At 38.5% G+C, this 17269-nt stretch overlaps 1 protein-coding gene across 1 annotated transcript in view; it reads right to left on the bottom strand.

Moving 5' to 3' along the window:
• The window catches only part of AFF2 (ALF transcription elongation factor 2), a 391411-nt gene that overhangs the window by 371647 nt on the left and 2495 nt on the right, over positions 1-17269 (bottom strand). The window contains exon 2 of the mRNA XM_027769339.1: positions 8716-8836. Coding sequence (XP_027625140.1) covers positions 8716-8836 — 121 coding nt within the window. The remainder of the gene's footprint in view (positions 1-8715; positions 8837-17269) is intronic.

Raw genomic sequence — 17269 nt, 5'->3', positions numbered from 1 at the left:
TTCAAGTATTAAACTGTTGTGGAAGTAACTCAAAACAAAATCATCTTTTCAAACTGATGCTAGCCTAACGTGGGAGTTACAGAGGCAACCAAATCACTCTATGGACATCGACATACAAGCTACATCATCCCCTGTGGTATATGTTAATCCTATTAAAATGGCTGTGATTGTTTTTATAATAATTAAGCTCCTAAAGGGTTTTTGCAATATAGAATGCAAAGCTTTCAACTAAAAAATGGTGGGTAGCTGTATACTTGGAAATGACTTTAATGGATGCTCAGATGTTCATCCTTGAAAATGATACCTATTATCTCTTTACATGAGGTTATCAAAACAAACTGCTGAATTCAGAAGGGCAGAAGACTTCTTGATACCTAGGCTATATGATCTTGGCCCAAGATGTTGTAGTAAAAGAAGGTTACCAGTATACAAATAGGCATCTGGAAACTGGGCCACTAGATGGGGAAGACATCACCCTATGTGGCCTTCAGGTGCCAGGAGCCACAGGCACATTCTCCATGCACGGGAGGGGGTAACCATCTCTCCACTGTTACACTCTCCATTGAAGATAGCTGTTCAACATCTAATGTTTCTCATGTGCCCTTAGCATAGTCCAGTCTCCTAGTGTACACTGGGAGTATACCTGTCCAAACCTGGTATCTCAGTCTACACCTAGGTTGTATGACTGTGTGCTGTTCTGTCTGTGAAGACAGGAGAGTATGCAGATGGATAGAGAGTGAAGTGCCAGAAATGGATGAAATCACTCAGAGAAAGAAAATGTAAAATGAAAAGACCAGGCTCTGGAGAGAACCTTGGGGAACATCAATTTTTAAGAGACTGGGAGAGGAAGAGGAGACAGCAAAGGGTACCAAGAAGAAACAATCAGCGAGAGAATCAAGGCAGAAACTTTGACCTCCTTATTAGCAAAATCTCCATATATTATAGAAAACATTTAACTCTGCCATGAGTGAAATCATATAAGACACTTCTAAAGAAATGAGGGCAGTTAGAGAAATATGAATTTCAAAGATTAAGTAAAAGCATATAAAATATATGCTAAGGGAGTTCTGGGGGGCTGGGAATGTTTATATATATATAGTATATACATATATATAATACATAATATATACATACATATACACATATATATGCCAATTTTAGTTTGCTTATCCTCTAGAACATCTTATATTGCATCATATGTAACCTTGGTGCTGAAGTAGTAATTACACAATTAACATTCCATATAATCCTCAGCTGAATAATCACTTCATTTTGGGAAGTACATTTGAAAGACATATTTTAAATCCATAGGTTGGTAGAAATCACTTTTATTCCGTAAAAGCTCCTAGGTTTGTCACTGAAATGGCAGAAATTACTTTTTAGCAAAGACAAGAATAAATTCTTTGTATACTATGATCCCCTTCAAATGAATTGCACAATGAACCATTTGGGCAGCTGCCAAAATCAGTCTCTCTCTTCAATCCCTAAATTTAAAAAAAAGAAATTTCATGGTGGTGAGGGGACCAGCAACAATTTGATGCAAACTTGAAATATCTACAGGGTTGTTCTGACCCCTCCAGAATATTACCTTGCGTCAGATGATTGCGTAATGAACACAGATACTTGTCTCTATTCAAGGATCAGATCGAGCAAATAGGTAAACAATACCACTTCATTTCCCTTTTGAAATGTCTGCATTAGCTGGCTGTCATTGAAACTGAGTTCTACAGAATCAGAACCTTGTCCCCGGGTGTCACAGAGACCACCACGATGAACAGCACAATACTCTGAAAAGTCATTCTACCCTCTCTAGGTCAATGACAGCAGGAACTATGAGTCACCAGGCTTGTTTGACTGTAAGCACGCTAGTCACACTCCTGTTCTTATTTCAGCAGTAAATAGAAGAGGCATGGTCATATTGTCCTCAGTAGGGAGAACCTTACCTAGTTTGTGATGCTTCTTCATTTACATTGACTGTTATAATTATCTAGAGTTCTGATGCATGTTCAGGTATTTTTCCCCCCACATCTAGGTTTTAAAACAACGCTTGAAATTAAGAGAAGTTCTAAACCATCCAATGTCTAAAACCCTGTCTATGTGAATAAAATTAGGGAAAAAATGAAATTTCTCTGAGTATTTCTACAAAATCAACCTCCTATTACATGCTATACAATACAGTTGTGATGACTTTCTCTGAATAAAACTATAAACTCTTAAAGATCAGAGACCACTTTTTATTCATCTTTCTATACCAAAGACTTAGAACTATTTCTGATGCATATTCAATACTTAGTAAATTTTTGCTGAATTGAACAGAATCGAATTGTAACTCATACCCTGCCTAATAGTTTGCAATGGCTTGGAATAATAGGTACATAAATAGAAAGGCAACATTCTGGCTAACTTGGTTACTATGACTGAATGTTAAATTAAACTGTGAGCTTCCTGGCACCTAAGGCAAAAAGGAAAAGCTCATAGGTTATAGAATTCTCTCTGTCAGGTGGAAGGAAGCATATCTGAATTCATTACATAAGACAAATGGTTGCCTGATACTGAAATATGGAAAGGAATTCTTTTCCTTGATTTGTTTACAAGAACTTTTGAACAATCAAATGATTTTTTTCAGCACCAAGTTTCCAGAAGATGCAGATATTCTTCATGTGACTTTTTCTTGTGATGACTAAGAAGTGAGAGCATCATATTAAAGTCTAACTCAGTAGAGGCAATGACTGCATGTTGATTTAGGGGACTAGGCTAATAAGGATCCAGGCGAGCAGCTTTCTTGTGCACTAATACCATAGGGGTGGAGCTGTGGTAGCCGGGAGGAATGGAGGAATGGCATCTCCCTTAGACTAGCTTCCTTATCCACCAATTGTCTCAGATGGGCTTCTGACAGAAACTGCACAGCAGACAGTTCAAGGTTGAGATCACTGATGACACTTTCTGAGTTGCTGATTGAAGGAGGATCCATGTGCTTTGCATAAGGAACATGCTGTAGCTATAAGGAATCACTGTGGCCATTCTTAAGACAATACCAGCAAAATGAAAGCACTTCTGAGGCAGGGTGAGGCATAGGGGACACACAGACACATAGTCTTCACAAGTCCACCATTCAACAATCGCCAATGATTAATAGTCTAGTCCAGCTTGCCAAAGTGAATTCTCTGCCTTCTTACCACTGGAAATAGGTAACAGTCAACCAGTTTTTTATTTACAAAGATGTAGCTATGAGAGACACTGGATAGAAAACCAAATGGGGGTTGAAATACAGTTATATACACCTACAGCAACTTCTGATTCACACTAAGTGTTCTTATTCACCCTCCAGAGTCTGAGTAATCCTATTAAGAAGCAAAGCATTCTTGGCAGTCTTGATCGAACATTATAAACATGGAAAAATGAAATTTCAATCAATTATAGGCTTCTTTCAATTTGGCCCATTCTTTACTTCCCGTTCTAGATAATTGGTTGATTCCTTAAAGGTAACCTCTGTAGCCATTATTTTCTAAGTAATCACAATTTCTCTATTATCAAGGAAATGCATTTCCCAAGTATTTTCAGGCATAAATTACATGTCTGGTTTGTGGCTCATGACTAACAGCACGCCTTCATTTACGCATTTTGCCTCTCATTGCTTCAACAAATACAAACTTCCCTAGCTTTGCTTCTAATGCTATCTACAAATCAGTAGTATAATTTCATTACAAGACTAATGTGCTAAGAGGCTAGTGTACCATAGTCTTTTTAATAAAAGTAGCAAAATAATTTAGTTTTGAAGTTCATTTTTTTCTTTCATATTATTATGGTTAAAGCATATGATTTAGTAATTCTTTTTTCTAATTCTAATATTTTTACAGTTAATCTCCCTAAACTGTCAATTGCTATTTCTTTTTTTAACTATAATATGATAATACCTTGAATTTGTATAGCACTCTACAGATCTCAAAGCTAGGTTTCCCAGATTGTTTTATTTGTTCCTCACAATAGCACTATGAGTCAGCAAAATAGCCTTTGCCACCACCTGACCTCTACCTGCCATAACACAAATGACCATGTGTCAACCACTTAGACCTCTTTTCACCTCAGTGTCCTCATTCTTGTTGAGCTGCAAAGAGCTAGACAATGTTATAATTGTTAATTATTATGATTCACACAAGAGAGGAGGAAACTATGAGTCAAGGCAAGAAATTTCTTCTCCACAGCCACCCAGGAAGTAAGTTTATCAAGTCTTTTTACTTCCTATCAGAGATAAACAACCTCCTGTTACAGAACCAGAATCACCCAGACCTGGGTGAAAGTCTGGATTCACTATGTACAAAATATGAAGGTGCAGAGAAGCTTCCCCATTTCTCTGAGCTAAAATTCCTCATGGGAAACTTGGAGAAAATGCATACTCCAGTTGTAAGTATAAAATGAGCAAATGTATAAAGCCCTAGCTCAATGCCTGGCATAAAACAGGCACTTAGTACATGGTGGTCCCTCACCAGTCTACCCACACTAACCTAGATACATCAAATGCCTCCATATTTCTCAGGCATTTTTGAAGACATCCTTCTCCACAGCACAAATTCAAATTTGAATGTTACAAGCTATAAAGGCAGCCCCAGTGAGAAGTTCCCTACCACCAATCAAATCTGGGGGTGGACAACTTTCTTTCCAGTCTGAGAGTGGTTGAGGTGAAGCAAAAAAGGGAAAGAAATCAGTCAGAAACATGAAAGATCACCATTTTTTCTCTCTGCTAAGAAAGAGTAGTAGGTCCTAAGGACCAGCATTCACTTTGACTAGTTTATGATCCACTGAATCCTGATCCACCACCAGGAATTGAGATTTTTAATCTGGTAACCCTCAGAGAAGAGTTGTGGTACATACTCATTCCTGCCAGTGGACTGTGAATCAGCTCTAGGACGCCCATTGCCACCACCATGTCCAGACATGCCATATGTGTCCTACTCAGTCTTGGTCTGGGGAACCTTTGGAGGTGCATATCAGTTGTAGTATCATAATATAGGAGGAAAGCAGAGCATACTTCTTAGTGATCCCCCAGAGAACCATGCACATGGACACAGTGCAAAATAACCACCGATCATCAAAGCAAGGATGAAAGGGAAGGAACTACTAAGTCACCAACTGTTAGCTTTACTCCTTCCTGTCATAGTTTTCTCTCAAGAACAAAGGCTCCCCATCAAGAAGCACAAAGGCAACAAGCTACTAATCACAAAGCAGGCCAGGCACTGCACTAGACGAAACCTTCTCATTTTATCTCTACGTGATGTACCCTTCAGTATCAAGCTAGATGACTTTTAAAAACTTTTTGACAAGATTGATAACAGGCTTTTTTGACTGCATAATCGAAAATACACTACTAACAACTAAAACTTAATATGCATCTATATTGCAGGCCTTGTTAAGAGACAATATTAACCATAAAGGTATAAAACCATTTCACCATGACTTAAAATTATGAAGGGAGAATAAATCAAGGTTTTCACCTCAATAGTTATGGATGAGATGGATATTAAAACTTAAGAAAATTCATTCGATATGCTGTAATGGTATACAATAATTGAAAGTAAATAAATAAATACATACATACATTTTTAAAAAGAACAAAAATCCTTTGAGTACAACTTATTCTAACCCATCCAAATATAAGATTTTTTTTTTTTGAGAGATTTTCACTGTAGGGCGCGTGCGCTCGCCAGACAGACAGAGAGAGACATAGAGACAGAAAGCGAGAAATCACCCCCCAGGGGGGATGGTCACGCCGCAATCCCTTCTCCTCCATTCTCCTCTCGGGATCTTGGGCACGCACGCACACGCGCCCGGCGTGAGTTTTAAGCCACCGGGTCCGGGACACGAACTGCGGTCGACTACGTGGGAGTCCAGCAACATAGCCATTACGCTAACTGCTGGTTCCCAAGATTTAAAATCCATCTGATTGTTCCTTTTTTCACCTTGAGAAGGAATGAAGTGCTTGCCATCCTCTGTCCAGAAAATGGAGGCCATGGCTTCCTGCTCTCTCCCAGTCTTCTTCACATGCTATGCTCTCAGTTTAATATTGAGTTGCTATCTTCCTGGATCATGATTCTTCATCTGCACTGCACCTTGAATTTTTTTTTTCTCTATTTAGCATCACCTCTCTCTCCTGTTTCTTCCACCTTCTCCTCCATTGATGGTGGTTTCTTTCTTTCCATCAATCTCCAAACAGGCTCATATTTTCCCCCACCTCTCTCTCTCTCTCTCTAACTCTCTCTCTCTCTCTCTTTCTCTCTCTCTCTCTCTCTCTCTCTCTCTCTCACACACACACACACACACACACACACACACACACGCTTCCCTCCATATAATTGCTGCCTTTAATTTCTAACTTGTCTATATTCCTTCCTTCCTCCATGTAAAACTTCTCTTCAAGGTCAAGTCTACATTGACCACTTCTCTTTCTTTACTTAACCACTTCCCATTTACTCTCCACTCCCTGGCAGTTGGCTTCCCACAATGACCACCACCATCAGCAAATAAAACGACTCTCCTTAAGGTCACCAATCACCCTTTAACTGTCAAATCCAACAGCCACTTTATAGTCCTCACCTTTCCTGAACTCTCTGAGGCATGTAACTAGCAAATCCTTTCTCTATAAAATCTTTTGTTCCTTTAATTTCTATTAAATATTTCTTTACTAGTTCTCCTTTTACTTCTGTTCATTTCTTTTTTAGTTTCCTATCTTGGTCTCTGCTTTCATTCCCTCTTTTATCCTTTCAATATTTCTACTCTCTTTGTCCCTCTTCTTACTCTGTAATTAGACTCAATGATGGTATTAATCCTCACAGCTTCCACTGTCACTTACATGATGATAACAGCCAAATTCCTATTTTGACTACTCTTAGGAGTTCCAGATGCATATACCTAATGTCTGGACATTGCTCCCTTGATATCCCACTGTCATCTCAAATCTAACATGCTCAAAACTAAATTGGTCATTGTTTCTCTATAAGCACCAACTCTGTTCTTCTCCTGAATACCTTGATAATGATACCACTATCCTTTCAAATCAAAAGCTCAAGAAGTGCTCATTCCTATCCCATATTCCTCATACCTAACCAGACATCCAGTCTCCTCATTTCAACTTCCTTGCTCTACCTTAAGTCCTTCCTGCTCCTCTTATTAACTATAATATTGTCTTTATATTCTTCTAGTTTCTCCTCCCTTCAGCCCACTCCCCGCAGTGTCCAACATCATCTCTCTAAATTTTATGTCTGCCTTTCCCATGCAATAACTTAAAAACTTGAAATGAGGTCTCTTCATATACAGAATTGCATTCACACTCCTTGGAATTATGTATAAAGTTTTTACTGCTCCTTTTCCTGCCCATCTGTCTAACAATCCCCAAGCAGTCAGGACATCACTGGTTCATGGTCATCTCTGCCATTGGATTAGAGGTCCTTGAAGATAGGGAATATTTTATTCCTCTCTGTGAACTAGTCTAAGATAGTGACTGACACACAGTGGGCCTCCAATAAATGTCAAATTAGTCATATATCTGAGTATGCATACTCATAAGTAGTATATAGATTGAACCAGCTAAGCAGGAAAAAAATACTTTTTTATGGATTATACTATTGCTGACAGACTGAAATCCAGTAGTAGTTGTATGACTAAGTCTATTTTTCAGGCTTACCAGACCTGGATGGTACCTGAATGTCTGAATCAACAATTGTGTACTTGTTCTGGACAGGACAGAAAGGCTCTGGTCTCATTAGCCACTGATCCAAACAGTTTATTATTCTTTTCCTCAAAATGGTATTTGGCCCTATGCTGCCCTCATGAAAAATTTCTGATTCCCAAAGTCACTGTCCCTTAAATGGTGCACTTCTAAAATCACAACTCTTGAAAATGTTCTCTATTGTTGTTTTATTTGTTACATCATTTTTGTTTTCATTACAGAAAATTACTCTGCTACTAAATTTCAATAAAACCCAACCACTGCCTGCAATTCAATAAGATTCTTCCATCATAATCTCTTTTCAGTTGCCTCCAATCTCCACCCCAAATAGAAAGTTTAGAGGCAGTCATTGTAAAATCAATACTTCAGACGTAGCAGTCTAATCATTATTGGAGCTACACAGTAACCAGAATATCACTAGAAAATCAACCTGCCTACACTACCCACTCTGGTTGAGGCAATCTCCTAAACTATGATTATTAACTATCAGGAAAAAATGATTGGCTTTTTTTTAATCCTAGAACAGTGATTTTCAAAGAGCACTCAAATCACTGAACAGCTGCTAACAACTTCATATGGAAAAGGAAAGCAGTGGCCTTGCAATGGATGGCACTGATGGGAACAGAAAGAGACAGATCTGTTGACATTCTGAAGAAGTCTTCAGGGCTGCCTTGCTGACAGTCAAAGCAATAGAAAGTGTCAAGCGGGTATTCCTTGCTCTAGGAGTCCTTGGGTAGTAAGGGACTCCTTGGAGACAGGAAGTCATACAAGTTTCTTTCAAATCTTACAGTACTCCCCAAAGAAGGAATGTATCTCTGAAGACTTCCTCAGAAACTTGCAATTGCCCCAAATACAGTGTGTGTACATATTTCACTTGTAAAATACATTCTCCTGGAAATGACTTGGGTGCTTTAAAAATAAGTGTTCATTAATGAGTTCAAAATGTAACAAGCAACTATTTTCCAGAAAGATAAATTACATACATATTCAGCTACCTTGTAGGGCTCCCCAAAAAGATCAAAGCCTGAAGAAAAGAGATCGTCTTCTTGCTGGACTTCTTGATTCCTCCGCTCCCATTCCCTTTTTTTAAGTGCACTACGGTCTTGTTCATAGTGACTGGTATGAAAAGGAAAAAAATGAAAGGAGAAAAAAATTAGTCACGTAAATAATTTAGATCTTCCTTGTTATCAATAAGAAGGAGGAGGAAAAAACAAAAAACTTCAAGTCAATGCTACCTAAGTTGCTCCTGCATAAAGAATCCTTTTCTTTACCCAGCTGAGTTTAAGATCCTGACTGGATCTTCAGAATAAAGAAGAAAACAGAAACTTGTCTATTAGAAATTGTACTCAGGATCATGCAAGAATTGCAGATTCCTCTTCCCTTGTCCTTGTTCGATTATTACAAGTGATGGTATACTCCCCCAAAGTCAGTCCACCGTGCAGAAAGTTCCTGAAAGTTATATTGTATTGCCAACTTCCCAGGGCTGAGATTCCACAGATGCTACAAAGTCCTAAGGGAAACGAATCACCAAAGTATAGAAATACAGATAAACTTCAATTCTTTCCTGAGTCCATAGCCAGAATTAGCCTGTTTTAATGAAATCACTTGTTAGTTAAAGGGTATTTTTGGACGTACACACACACACACATACACACATACAACTGAATCACCCACACTCCTTTTTGTTTGATGGTGGTTGTTTGGTCTTCCTAGTTTGTTTCAAAGATGGCTAGAAACCTTTGTGGGAAACTCCTCGCATAGGAAGGATTCTGGCTTGAATAACATAGTACCAAGGATGAAAGAATAGGTGTTGAAAGCCTTTAGGGAACCAGCAGGTAGCGTAATGGCTATGTCTATGGACTCCCACGTAGTGGACCACGGTTTGCATCCCGGTGGCTTAAAACTCACACCGGGCGTGTGTGCGTGCATGCCCAAGATCCCAAGAGGAGAATGGAGGAGAAGGGATTGCGGTGTGACCATCCCCCCTGGGGGGTGATTTCTCACTTTCTGTCTCTATGGCTCTCTCTGTCTGTCTGGCGAGCACCCTATAGCGAAAACCTCTCCAAAAAAAAAGAAAAAAGAAAGCCTTTAGTGACCTTAATACACAAATGTTTTATGAAAACTAAGTAACTCTGTGGCGCTCCCCTCATTGCATTTCAGGCCTTCCCACTGGAGCACCAAAAGCTTCAGACAACACTTAAGATGTATTCTGGGCACCTGCGTTTCATAAAACGGAATGCTCTCTTAGTAAAAAACAATCATTTTTCATCACTTGTGAATGTGCAAATTAAACTGTAATCTGTAAATCTTAAGAGTATTTTATTTTGTTCATTGGGTTTTTTCCTGCTTTAGTGTTAAACTTACCCAAAATGAGAACATATATGCTGGGCAAATTTAAATTATATAAAGGTATGTAAAATACCCAGCAGTTACTGTAGAACTTTTGGTTTCACTCCCCATGTTAATATAACCACATTAAGATTTAATTAGATCATTGTCATGCAAATGAACATAATAGCTAAAAGAATTACAAGAGATATACTGATATAAAGGTACACTAGACAGGTTTTGAATACATTCCAAATCTTAATGCCTAACATTGGTAAGCTAGTTTGCTCATGAGTATCATAATTTTAATTTACAAAAAAAGAACACAAAGCATGAACTATCTATGAGGCTTAACTAAATGTTGATATACATGGAGTATAGGATGCCACTACACTTAATCATCCCCTTTCTCCACAGGAATCCTTGAACCATCAAATTTAAAGTGACTTCGATAGCCTTATCTTCTATATAAACATCACTCATTTCTCCTTTTTAAAATAGTGGCAACATGTTTAGGGTGTCTAAATACACATTACACTTTCATAATGCAAACAGTACTAGATATGCACAAGCTTGTTGGGCCACTCACAAGGATGCTTGGCAAATTTTATCAACATCTGGAAAAAGCAAAGGAAACCTCCAGAGCCCTAGCCAAAGCCTAGGCCCCACATCAAGGCTCAGCCTGGTCAGGAAGGATGCCGAGTCAACATACAGGAAGTCAATTTATTATCTGTAGTCTCAGCTGCTTTCTGCAGGTATTAGGTTTTCTAGCCTCATCCTTCATTTCCACTCCCAAGTTGAGATCAGAAGACCGCCAGAATAGTTCCTGTGTGTCCCAGTGTCTTCGCGTTAGAGGCTGACATGGATCAACCAGGCATGGTAATACCTTCAGTCCACTTGGCATAGAACTTGACACTCTACCTCAATGCCACATACTGGCTCTGTGTCACCCAAGCCCAGTGATTTGGCAAAATGTAAGAAAGATCGAGTGTCAGGGGTGGAGTAACAATTTAAAGCAATATTTACTGGGGGCAGGGGAAGAGTTGTTACAAAGGAGAAAAAGACACTTAATGTTTTTGCCTTCCATAGCAGGTGATTATCCACACACAAACAAGAACCAAAGTCTCCTGCCTCTGAGTAATGCAAACAAGATGTCAGTTTTCTAGCTATCTGTTCATTTTTTGCACCTGACAGTTGTGAATGACAGGCCCATAGATCACATTTAATTCTCCCATGAAGAGAACTGAAGTGCTTTGGTCTCTTGGCTTTGCTCACTGCCTTCCTTCTCCTCTGAGGGAAAGATATAATTAAAATCCTGAAGGAAAAAAGGAGGAGAAGAAAAGGAAGTATGCTTCTACTTGTGTGCCAACCCTTCGAGCGGCCAGTAGTAAGGGCACTTTGGGTGCTTTAGATGGGGCTTTCATTTGTTAGGAGGCTCTTGGCTACATTTTGCATCAGTTCATTAGCTACCAAATTCCAGACACAAATTTGAATAGCAGATTGAGTATGCACACGGGTGTTATCTGTTGCAAGCAAAACTGCCTGCTGCATTTTTTAACACATCTAACAAAGAACAGTTAATTCTCATATCTCTGGAGAAAATGAATTTAATCTCCACAGAGTTCCACTGCTCTTGGAAGGCAACCAAACATCTCCAACTTTTTCCTCCCTCGCTCAGCATGGCATTGTGTTGAAAGCTTCACACGGTGAGGTCTAATGAGGAATGAACTACAGGGAGACGAGGCTTTCACTGTATAACGTCACTGATTTCTGACTGCAACCAACATTACTAATTTGAAGCACCAGCTAATTAAAACCACAGCTATGTATTTAGCCTCTTGTTATACCTACTGCAGTTTATAATTATGAGGACCTCTTTATCTACTCAATTAAAGTTCTTATAATTCAGGCAGGTTGTGTTTGAACCTGTGAGCCCTGCAGAGGCCGCAGGAAAGCATATGTCTGTCCCCTGATGATTTGATGTAGCTTTATACTCCCAGGCTTGTTTTCTAAAGAAAAACAGGGCTCCATAGCTCACAAAGAAACGCTCAAGCCAGAAACTTGGACTAATCATCATATTACTGGTCTGAACAGTCCAAGTCTATTCACAGAGATGAGGATAGGATGAATTGGTCCTATCAGTATGAATATCCACTTTCATAATCAGAAATTGTGCCCAAATGCTCAACTCAAGAGCTCGCCACTCTTCATAAGTTAGGATGTTTTCCCAACTTTTTCTCCTGAATACAGTGAAATTTGTCACATTACAATGATATAAAAAGCACTGACCATTCAAACCCAAATTTGCGCTTAATTAACCAAGGCCTTTGGTTTCTCTCTATAGCCTGTCTTTTCGAAATTGCTGCTTCACTGCCATTCCCACTGCTGATAGGAAAGCGAGAAAGCAGAATCATTTAACTACTCTGTTGATCACTCTGATGCAAGGTGTAATGGTGAGAAGCTTCTGTCATGGGGCTTTTCTATTATTAGCTTTGATTTTACTGACATTGCTTTTCTGACCTTCAATAACAGAGACACTGCCCCTGTTTACACAGGAGGGAACTATGGTCCTCCAAAAATGAGGGTAGCTACCCCAAGCCTTCATCAAGTTAGTGGCAAAGGAATAATTGAACCGCTGTCTCTTCCATCTTCAAGTTTAGGCCATTTCTTCTCCTCATCCTCTTCAGACACTCACCTATATTCATCCTTTAACCTGATCTTGTACTCAGTAATTAGAAATCCCAGGTACCTTCATGGAGCAATATGATCCAAGACACATGCACCTTCACTAAGATCTAGAAAGTTCAATTATGACATCTTCATTAGTTCACAGTGGTAGCCCATGTGTGCTAACAAAACCAGAAAGTCTTTTAGCACAGAGACTGTTAAAGCAGGAAGAGACTTGAGCAATCATCTGGTTGTGGTGCCCTCATTTTACAGATGAGGAAATTGAACTAAAAAAGGTAATGGACTTCACAGCAGGTCTGTAGCAGACTTAGGAGGCTGGCACCCGGGTCTTCCCATTCCCACTCCCAAACTAGCTCTCTTCCCAGGACCTGTGGTGTGTCCCTTTGGTCTCCTGCATTTCTATAGTACTCCAGAAGAAATATGAGCCTCATTTGCACCCCATTGGTCAACTATCCTCAAGACTGCATTTTACTAGATATTGCCAGTAGGAAAGAACTTCAAGAATTTAATTTGAACTTGATTGTATGAAAACCATTAGTTTTCTTATATCAAAATGTATAGACCCTAAGGTGATTGTAAAAATTTACTGCATCTGTGTGGCTGGGAGAGGGAGAGTGAAAACCAGTTTAAGTCCATTTGATTTGTATATTTCATGAAGCTTAATAATCATTGTTTACCTAATCTGGTTATTTTACAAAGCCGCGTGGGGAAACATTTACAAAATATTGATGTTTTTAAATGACAAGCATGTTTTTTAAATGTTGCTAACTAATACAGGATTTACCATAGTAATGATATACATGAAGGTGAATCACTTAACCTCATTTGTTTTCTAGTCCAACTGTAGTAAACACCTCTATTTTGGCTAATATCTTCATAAAAGCATAAAAATCCATATTTAATTCACCCAAGGGACAAATAGCAGCTTTCTGTCCTTTTTCTACCAGCTAGTGTAAATGGTAGAGAAACAGGGATTCACTACTATATAACTCACTCCCTATGGTTCTCCTGAATGAATAGGTGCCTTCTATACAATTTTTGGATAGTTTTTTTTTTTTTACATGTTCTAGAGCTCCGGTATTTTTTTTTTTTTCAGTATTAGGCCTATTTTGAACCTGGCACTGATTTACTCTCTACATTACTTGTATTTGTTAAGCAAAAAGAAAAAAAAAAAGAAGCAAAATATATAAGAAAAAAGAAATGGAAAATTATTTGTTGATGATAACATGTATGGTAATATCTTTGATTGACCCAATATACAGTTTATTCTAGATGGAAAAAATCTCATTTTGTATATTGCAATGAAGTAAAATGAATGAATATAAATAAAATTTAAAAGAAAACAAAAAATTCTCTGCTATCCAACACCTTCAATGCCAAGTTCTGTAACTATTTTCTCTGCTAATATCCATGAGCACCTAAACGTAAAGTGCAAAATTCAAAACTATGAAAAAGTTGAAAAAGAGGACAGAAATATTTTAAAGATATGGTGAACAAACAAGGGAACTGCTATGGTTTGAATATGCCCCAAAAAATTTGTGTTGAGATTTGGTTTGTCATTGTAATGGGTTCAAGAGGGTGCAAACTTAATCTGAATACAGTGTGGATATTTACTGTAGACATCTGACAGTCACCTATCTTGCCATTCTAGTTTCTTTACGTCTTGGGAAAATGTAACAGTTTATTCGTATGATTCTCTTATTTCTGTTTTTTGAAATGATGTAGATATTGATACTTCCATAAGTCCTGGTGGAAACAAGCTTAGTGTTCCAATGGAAGGGTACCTGGGAGCTACCTCATTCCCCCCACTTCTGAAAATCAAAGCAAAGATATAGTACATGAGAAAGCCTATCTACTCATCCTCTAGTGAAGTCAGGCTTTTATAGGCTGTTTGCTCCACAAAAAAATTATAGCAAAATTTCATGATTGCTGAGGTCAGAAGTCTTTCTAATAGCAGACTGGAGTTAAGCATATTTCATTAGATATTCTTTGAAAATTTCTTCTCTATAGACTCAAGTATGATTTTTGCAATAGAGGCACTAAACTGATCAATTTCTGAACTTGATTCATAGATTAATAGTGATCTGAGTTTTAAAATAATAACGTTCAGATGCAAAATATTTCTAAATATTTGTTCTACAACCTGGTTTTCAATTTTGGCTGCCCATGGGAATCATCAGGAAAGATTTCATAAATGCCCGTACCCAGGACATATGTTAGCTCAACTATATCAGAATCTCTGAAGGTAAGTTCCAAATATTTTATATATGAGAGGACTTCAAAAAGTTCATGAAAAATGTAATTAAAATATGGATATATTATGGTGCAATTTTTTAGAGTCCATCCATAATTTTTTTTAACACACAACTTCCATTAACTTCTTAAAGACTCTGATTTAAAAATCTGTTCTTTGCACGTAATAAAATAATTCAGAGATAAATGTCTTTATTTGATCCCTTTGGGAATGTCTAAATCTTGATGGACTTAACCTGAAAAGACTGCTTAACTCTTAATTACAGAAAGATAAATCAAGGCACCTTTAGGGAACTGATATAATTTACTATGCAGAAATATACATTGTTCATATACTGTTAGGAGAAATGCTTTGAAAGTGAAAGCAGTTATTATAAGAATAGATTTGTCATGTGGAAGAACAACAGTAACACTAATAGCTACTATCTGTTGATTCCCTTGCTCCATGCCAGGCACTATTCTAGGCATTATATGAGTATTATATTATTTAATTTTCACAAAAACTCTGAAGAGGTTCTATCATCCTCACTTTGCAGATAAGGAAACTTAGACATGAGACATGGGGAAGTTAACATGTACAACATTATATAGTTAGTAAATAGTGCAAAGAGAATAACTACTTGGGGCTGTCAGAATCCAGAGGTGACCGTCTGAGTTAAAAAGGTGTTGGTCATCCTTGCAGAAGCAAAGGGCACTCACAGAGAAGCACATCCATGGATTTAAGCTCTCTTCATATGATAGGCATGGTACAGTTGATCAAGGAGGGATGGCTAAAACCTGAATTCACTGCAGAAAACCTTGGTCTTCATAAGGGGCTCTTGGAGCATGGTATAGATTTTTCTCAGAACAGCAAGCACAGGTAGACACTCGAATGGATATTGATAATAAAACGTATTGTAAGATTGCACTGAAACTCATTTTTAGAGGACTCCATTTCAATGGAAATGCCACTTTTATATAGAATAGTCATGACTCTAGAAACCCAAAGGTTCTCATCTGCCTGCAGTAGTACTCAGCATGTAGAAAACTGTTAAAATGTACTCTAAAAGCAGTCCCTTCAGTGAAATTAAATTCTTTTGTCCTCACACAATATAACTGCTAGGAGATATGATCCAATGTCTCTGACTGCTTGAGAGGGGTGTCTGTCTCCCCAACAGGTGTTACTTCTCTCCTCTCCTAGGCAGCTTACAGTGTATTGTATCAGGTGTCTCTTTACAACTATGTGACTCATAGCCTTCATCTTCTTCAAGCTAATGTCAAGCATTCACTCCTCCCCATACCCCACCACTACAAGATATCCAAGGACCCCAGAGTTTCTTTTCTGCTCTGGTGATATTTTGTTAGGTTATATGTCTGATTTCCATTTTTATATAAGATCATTTGAAAATAACTTTAGTTCTGACCTCTTCATTAAAAATGAGACTTCAGGGACCAGCAGTTAGCGTAATGGCTATGTCACTGGACTCCCACGTAGTTGACCGCAGTTCGAGTCCCAGACCCAGTGGCTTAAAACTCACACCGGGCATGAGGAGGAGAAGGGATTGTGGCGTGGCCATCCCCCCTGGGGGGTGATTTCTCGCTTTCTATCTCTCTGTCTTTCTCTGTCTGTCTGGCAAGCGTACGTGCCCTATAGCAAAAACCTCTCCAAAAATAGAAAAAAAATGAGACTTTACAGGTATCAGCACTTGGTATAATGGCTATGTTGCTGGACTCCCATGTAGTTGACCACAGGCTGAGTCCCAAACCAGGTGGCTTAAACTCACACCAGGCATGTGTGCATGCGTGCATGCATACCCAAGATCCCAAGAGGAGAAAGGAAGAGAAGGGATTGTGGCATGGCCATCCCCCCCCCAGGGGGGGATTCCTCCCTTTCTGTCTCTCTGTCTCTCTCTCTGTCTTTCTGGAGAGCACACATGCCCTATAGCAAACCCCCCCCCCAAAAAAATGGAGACTTCACTATCACTCCTTATGGCTCATCAATAGCAGAAACATTGCAAGCACCTTGCATTCACCATGGCCAAACCAAAAAAGCTACTAGCAATTGTATGACTTAGGAAAAAAAAAAAAAAAAAAAAAAAACTTCCTGCATACTAGTAGTGATCTTGAATGGATACCACAAATCAAGGAAATATGAAATCAGATAATGAATATAGTAAATGTATTCATTTATATGTTTATAACTTGAATAGACTCAAAATGTAAACTGCATAAAAACCAAAATGAAAAAAAAAAAAAAAAATTTTCCCCTTCCCCATTTTCAGCATCCCATCTATTTCCCAC

The sequence above is a fragment of the Tupaia chinensis genome, unplaced genomic scaffold (assembly GCF_000334495.1).
Source record: "Tupaia chinensis unplaced genomic scaffold, TupChi_1.0 Scaffold149333_1, whole genome shotgun sequence".
Classification (NCBI taxonomy): domain Eukaryota; kingdom Metazoa; phylum Chordata; class Mammalia; order Scandentia; family Tupaiidae; genus Tupaia; species Tupaia belangeri.
This window is presented reverse-complemented; position numbering and strand designations above follow the sequence as displayed.